Below are 7,413 nucleotides of genomic sequence, written 5' to 3'. Positions count from 1 at the left end.
TCTTCATGCAAAAGTATTTATGCTACTCAGGATCAACTAGTTTGATGTACTTACTAATTCACATCTTTGAATGCAAGTTAAAACATACAATATCACTGCCTTCCCAATTCATATATTTCAGCAGACCTGAGAGAGGAAAGGCTTCTCATCAATTTATTTAACTTTTTCACAAAACAGAAGCTCAAAAAAGTTTAACAAATGCAATGAATTGGCAGGTTGAAAGTGCCCTGTGTAATAAATGCAGCATTGCAGCAACAGACGTTCTTGTCCATTACTCAATAAGTAACAGATTTACTGCAAAATGAAATGAAATAAGCAAATATCTCATGCTTGAAAGAAGTCTGGAATGGGTTTCCAAAAACATTTCTGCAGGTTGTCCTCTTCTCCAAATACTGAAAAACAGATCAAAATAGACATTCAAGTACCACTAACTTTTATCCAAATGCATTACTAACATTTCATTTCTCATAAAAATTAACAATGTAACAGAGTTCTTGCAACCTACGGGATTGTAGTAACTGGAAAGGATGGATATTTATTCAGTAAACTTCCAAATAAATTCTTAATGTGTCATGAACTAACTGACCTTAGGAAACTGCTAGAAAGGACATGATCAAAAATGGTTTGGATATTTTCTCTGCAGGCTGATTCATATAGAACAGCACGTAGGGAGTCAGTAGGTAGAGTGGAGTAAACCAAGGACCGAAGGTACTGGTTCTTGCAGAAGGCAGAGAGGGGTGGGGAGGGGAAGATGTTCTTGGTGGTGGGTTCTAGTTGGAGTTGGCAGAAGTGTTTAAGGATGATGTGTTGGATGCGGAGACTGGTGGGGTGTTAAGTGAAGACAAGAGGGATTTCTCCCTCCAAACCAGAGAGCATCCTGGTAAACTTTTTCTATACCAGCTCCAAAGCCTCCAATACCCTTCTGATATTATGGCAAACAGAAATGTGCGCAATATTCCAAATGTAGCCTAACTAAAGTTCTATACAGCTGCAACTCAACTTGCCAATTTTTATATTCTTTGCTCTGACTGAAAGCATGCGGTCATCCTTTTTTTATTGTAACTCCAATGGAAATGATTCATTTGTCCATTATATGCCAATGCATGAAGGCAAGCATGCCATGTGCCTTCTTGACCACCTTACCTTATAACACACAATTATTCTTTTTACACACATTCCCCCACAGACACTGATCCATTCAGTCCTCCACATTTTTCAGCATCTTTTTCAGCATCAATTTCAGCAATACATGCTCCCTAGTTGGATTGAGATTATACTGGTCAAGAAAATTTCCTGAACAATTTGCACCTTATCCTTTCCCTTTACTTTAGCGATATCCTAGTTGATACTTCCTCTATCATTCCTGAGCATATCTTCAAGCTCCTTAATTGCAATCTATTTTAATTTATTCCCATCTAATGTATCACTATTTCTGTCTTTAGTACCATCAAACTCTCATTCCTTTAGCAACTTATTAACCTTTCCTGCTTCTATACACTGACACCCAGCCATCGAAAGAGTTGAAATCACTCCTTAATCTTCTATACTAGAAGTAGTGTAAAATGGTCACTGTAACCTAGTTTCATAATAAATACTTAGCCAAACTATCCTGACTGTGAATCAGTGTCGTACACTCTCCCAAGCCAATCTTTGTTGCTGTGATGTGGTGCTTGAGAACTTGCTACATCTCGAGCCAAGCTGTTCCAATATAGCTATCACACCAGCACACAACAATATGTAAAAGTGGCCATAAATAGAAAGGCAAATTCAAATCAGCAGATTACCATCCTATCAATCTACTCTCTCAATCAGAAAAGCAGTAGATGTTACTGATAGTATGGACAAATTACACTTACTCATCCATAACCAGCTCACTGATCCCCAATTGGGTTCCACCAGGATCACAACTAAAGACAGAGTGTGGCATCAAACTATCCTGGTAAAACTGAAATCAACAGGAATCTCAACAAAACTCACCAGTTGGCTGGAGTCATGAGCACAAAGAAGTTGTAGTCAAATCATCTCAGTCCTAAGACATCACTCTAGGAGATACTTAGGGCAGCAGAAAGGCCCAAACAATTTCAACTGTTCATCAATGATTTTCCTTCCATCAAAATCCAATATTCACAGATGATTATAATGTTTGGCTCCATTCACAACATCACAGATAATGCAGCAAGACCTAGACAATGTTCAGGTTTGGGATAATTAATGTTGATAGCAATCAAGAGCCAACAATGACCATCCTAACAAAAGAGAATCCAATCATTATTTCTTGACAATTAATGACATTGCCATAACTGATTCTCTTACCAGCATTATCATGAAGATTAACTACCAACCACAAAATTACTTAGACAAGGTACAATAAAAATATTTTGAACAGCAAGTCAGAGACCAGGCATTCTGTGGCCTCATTTTCTGAATTCCGACAGCCTGTCCACTATCTACAAATCATACATGATGAATGAAGTAGAACCCCCCCCATTTACCAGGATGAGTGCAGCTCCATTAACACTGAAGGTAACCAATGCCATCAAAGGCAAAACAGATCTCCTAATTGGCACCAATGCACAATGTTAAGTATTCATTCCCTCATCCACTGGAGCACCACGTGTAGTAACAACTCTTAACCTATCTACATCCTAGGGTGCTACCACCAAACAGAAATGAAACCGGGCTTGTGATTAAAACATACTGCCACAAAAGCAGGACAGGGGAAAGGAACTTTGCATTGAGTAACTCATCTCCTGACTCCTCAAAGTCTACCCACCATCCACAAGGCGCAAGTCATAGAGTCATAGGGATGTACAGCAAGGAAAAAGACCTTCGGTCCAACTCGTCCATGCCAACCAGATATCCTAGCCAAATCTAATTCAGTTTGCTAGCACTTGGCCCATATCCCTCAAGTCAGCACTGTGTCAGAACTTTCTCCAATTGCTTGGATGACAACAGCTCCAATAATATTGGAGCAGCTTGTCAGCATCCACGACAAAACAGTTTGTTTGACCGGCATCACAGCCACAAACATTTACCAATGCTCAGTAGCAGCAGTGTGTACCATTTACAAGCACTGCAGAAATTTACTCAGGCTTCGACCAAAAGTATGACTACTATTGTCTAGAAAGACAAATGCATCAGATACACGGAATCATAACCCCTTGCAAGTTCCCCTCCAAATAATTCACCATTTTTGACTTGGAAATATATTGCGGTTTCTTCAATGTCACTGGGTAAAATCCTGGGTTATCCTTTCAAAAGATCTTATGGAACAAACACAGAATGCAGGAGAATTCAGTACATCCGGCAACATCTATGGAAAGAAACAGAGTTAATGTTTTGAGTCTGGTCTGTCTCTTCAGAACTGAAAAGTTTTTTTATATTTTTGAGAGAGGCAAAAAAAAACTATTTTACAACATCTTTCAGTTCTGAATAACAGTCAAACAAGTCTGAAAAAATTAACTATTTCTTGTCAAATCTGCTGAGTTTCTCCAGCATTTTCTGTTTGTTTCATATTTTCAGCATCCACAATAATTTGCGTTTATAGGCATAGTGGATCTACCTACACCAATTGGTTTACAGTAGTTCAAGAAGGTAGTTCATTCCCTTTTTCTCAAAGGCAACTGGAGATGGGTAATAAATACTGGCCCTGCTTTCAATTCCTCATTCTACAAATGAACAAAGAAATGCACTCCATAAAGTTGAAAAATTTTCTTCAGCAGCACCTTCTAAACTTATGATCTCTAGCACTACGACGAACAAAGGTAGTAGGGAACATTATTATTTACAAGTCATGCATTACGTTGACTCAGAAGTATATGGCCAAGCCTTCATTGTTGCTGGGTCAAAATCCTGGAACTCTAATTAACACCTCCTCTGATGTACCAACATTACAAAGATTGCAGCTATTCAACTTTCTCAAGGGGCAATAAATGCTGGCCTATCAGAGATGCCTACAGCTCATGTACAAAATAAAGAAAATATAACAGGTTACCAGTTAAAAATTAAATCTATCTTTCAATACAATCTGTTCTTGTATAATTCGATAGTTCCGTTCCCGTGTGACCCTCCTTTACAAAATAATTGTGCAATAACAGCACTGTGTAAACCAATGGGACCGGAATTGTGCTATAGTCAATACAGATAAGGAAAGTTTGTCTTCTACAAATTGCGGTTTAATTTCTTCAATCGATTTATGGCCAATTCACATTGAAGAAACAAGTGTTATAGCAGAATTGACTGCAGATTAAATTAGTAGGGCAACAGTACTAAAAATACGGCTTGCGGTGATTAGGTTTGCACAAACTACCTTAAGCAGGAAAAAGTAATTTGGACAATTCAGTATTAACTTAGCCTTATTCACATTTGTCCATAGTTTGGATTAGTGGCACAGACGTAATGGCTGCACAACTATTATGTTACATAATTCTGTGACTGATTTGATTTGATTTAATTTATTGTTGTCACATGCACCTTAGTACAGTGAAAAGTTTTGTTTTGAGAGCAGTACAGGTCAATCCTAACATACAAGGTCGTACAGATCATAGGGTGTTTAGTCAGAGCGAGACATACTGGGTTACAGATGTAAGAAGGTGCATGAAAGCAAGTTCAACATTAGATTTCAAATTATTATTTGAGATTAACAGGGCTGGGGGCCGAGAGAGTCTGGTTACATTCTGTTTCTTGAAGTCAAAATGAACAATACTACAAGAATGTTCACGTCCACAGTAAGCTGGATCTAACAATGGCTATTAGAAATTAGATTTGGCCTAAAATGGGAATTAAGATAGTGGTGGTTAGATTTCTGGGATAGAATCTGATCAAAAAGGAAGTAGTGTGAATATTTTAGTTTTGTTATTTGTCACAGTAACGAGAAAAACTATTCTGGAATTTCTGTAATTGTTCAGTCATGAGAATTTGCTAAACTGATTTGTAACTGGTTTTACTTTGCCAGAGCACTCAGTACCTACAGTAGTCAATGACTGGAGAAGCTCGAGACATAAACTCATATGACAAGAGAAAGACGCCTTATTAAATCCCTTGTCTTACACTACTCTGTAAGTGTAGGTACTGGCAGATAATTTAATGATAGCTTCATGCAGTCTCGGACACAATCCATCAGCTGGACAGCTACGACCAGAATGCCTGACTCTGGATACTCGTTACTCTGGAGAAGCAACTTCCATTCAACAATTATTGCAGAAAGCCAAGTCAATGTTGTCTTCCCAGAGCTCAAGGAGGTGATTCGGTTTTGGTAAATAGAAGAGGCTTTTAAAGCACCAAACCACATTTGGATCACTGATCAGTGCTAAAACATGTAGACAGTTAACGTAATTATATATGACAAACAGGGATGAAATGAATTTACACCAACAGTGTAAAATGGGATCGTGACAGCAGCCTGTTTTACACGACAATTCACTTTTCATTGAAGGTCTCCAGTAAGTCCACTTTGCACTTGACATAAATAGGTTTCACACCAACCTCAGGATTAAAGGCATAATATATTCAATGTATCTTTTATTATTTCAATTTAACATCAATGGTAAGATACAATGATAACATACTCTTTATTCTTTGTTATTTGCAGACAAATGCCTTTTCAAGATAGCAGAAGCCAGTTGTACAATTGTGTTTAGAGCCAGGCCACTCAGAAATCCCTTGTTATTTGATTTCACTTCCTTCAGTGCTTGAACAATATCATTCCTAAACACAATTCAAAACATAAATTATAACAATGAAATAACATGAAAACACTCAATTAAACTATAATCTCAGATGAATGCACTGTTGAAATAATGTACTACATTCCATCCTAATAAAGTATAATGTGGAGGTGCTGGTGTTGGAAAGATGAAGGGGTTGCTCTCCGAAAGCTTGTGTGATTTCAAATAAACCTGCTGGACTATAACCTAGTGTTGTGTGACTTCTGACTTTGACCCTATAATATAGGCTGCATTTTGTTTCCCTTAAACGTTCAAGTACTAAGGTCAATGTGCGCTTAAGGCATTCAAATCAGAAGGTTACAGGCCAATGTGTGCTGTGTTGGCTCACCTCAGCTATAACCTAAGAGTACAATGTACTAGAGGAGGGGAAAATTAAGCCAGGGATCCCATTTCTGGACACCAGACTGTGATTCACCTGGGCATCAAACAAGAACTGAACTAGATGTGGCAGTGATGACACCAAAGTTAAACAGCCTGACCAAACTATGCCTTTTAGGTTCACCTGATAAGTTTGATGATCCTAAGCGCACTGTCATTCCTGTACAGCGGAACCCCTGAAAACGAGTAACTTCAAGGGGGATGGGGGAATTTGGAAAGTTTTGTCTTATCATTTTTAAATTAAAACCTGTGCTAAGAACATTGAAGAACCCATTTTTTTTTTTGCATGGAAATATTAAACATAAAGCAGGACACCAAATAATTCTTACAGCTCAGACTATCGCATATCTATATAAATTAAGCATAATTCATTAATGAAATAACATGTTCAAAGTACCACTTAAAAGTATAACGCAGGGTAAATTTTTATGAAATAATATGAGCCCTGCAAAAGAGAATCACTTCAGATGAGCAGATTTTATAGGTATTTATGAATGCACTGCAGACAACTTGCTCCTGATTAGATATTTAATTACAAGAAAAACTTATTTTTTTTTCTGACCTGTTTGCTTCAGGATGCATTTCCAAGAGAGTCTTCATCAGTTTGTTAAAGCTACTTAAATTAGCAGAATTTGCAGGAATGAATGTCCCTATTGCTGTGGGAATGTCCTGTACACACTGCATCTGTTTGTATTTCCTTCTGTTAATCTGGTAACACACGAAAAGTAGATGAGGGATTTTCTACGACAGCTAAGTAATATGCTATTAAGAAAATGACATATCCTGAAGTAATATTTTTCTTTTGACATTTTGGTATGCGTTTGGCACATCTAGCAATACTGGATGATCTAAGGGATACTTAGCATTTAAAGATATGCTTGTGATATACCAAAGGATTAAAACACAATACTAAAAATGAACACATATTATCTGATATATTAAGGACTAGAATTATAGAGATCTACAACACAACAAAAGGCCCTTCAGGCCACCTCATCAATGTCAGTCCAATATAGCCACTAACTTTCCAATCCCATTGTCCAGCCTTGAATAAAGACTCAAAATTGCAATGACAACACACATGCCCTTAAGGATTCTAGGGTCATTAATTACTAGTAGTCTGATCCCTCTCCGTGCCCATCTTTTAAATACTTAGATTTGCTCCCAGAGGTATTGGAATCCTAGGTCAGGATGAGCAACTCTCGGAGAGAAAATTAGGGCCGCTTCTCCATAAGAGGTTTGGGCGGGGAGTTGTTGCCAAACTGTTGGAGGAAAGGGGACAGTCCTCCTCATGTCTTCCTGGGATTCA

At 37.9% G+C, this 7,413-nt stretch overlaps 1 protein-coding gene across 2 annotated transcripts in view; it reads right to left on the bottom strand.

Moving 5' to 3' along the window:
- Positions 1–216: 216 nt before the first annotated feature.
- rbm44 (RNA binding motif protein 44) overlaps positions 217–7,413 on the bottom strand; it is a 141,685-nt gene continuing 134,488 nt past the window's right edge. For both annotated transcript variants that reach the window (XM_072578668.1, XM_072578669.1), the window contains 3 exons: positions 6,667–6,812; positions 5,568–5,706; positions 217–392 (listed from right to left, as the gene is read on the bottom strand). In XM_072578668.1, the coding sequence (XP_072434769.1) occupies positions 5,571–5,706; positions 6,667–6,812 (282 nt within the window). In that variant the 3' untranslated portion in view covers positions 217–392; positions 5,568–5,570. The remainder of the gene's footprint in view (positions 393–5,567; positions 5,707–6,666; positions 6,813–7,413) is intronic.

Source organism: Chiloscyllium punctatum, chromosome 10 (genome assembly GCF_047496795.1).
Source record: "Chiloscyllium punctatum isolate Juve2018m chromosome 10, sChiPun1.3, whole genome shotgun sequence".
Lineage (NCBI taxonomy): Eukaryota > Metazoa > Chordata > Chondrichthyes > Orectolobiformes > Hemiscylliidae > Chiloscyllium > Chiloscyllium punctatum.
The sequence above is the reverse complement of the archived record's forward strand: the minus strand, read 5'-3'. Positions and strand labels throughout refer to the sequence as shown.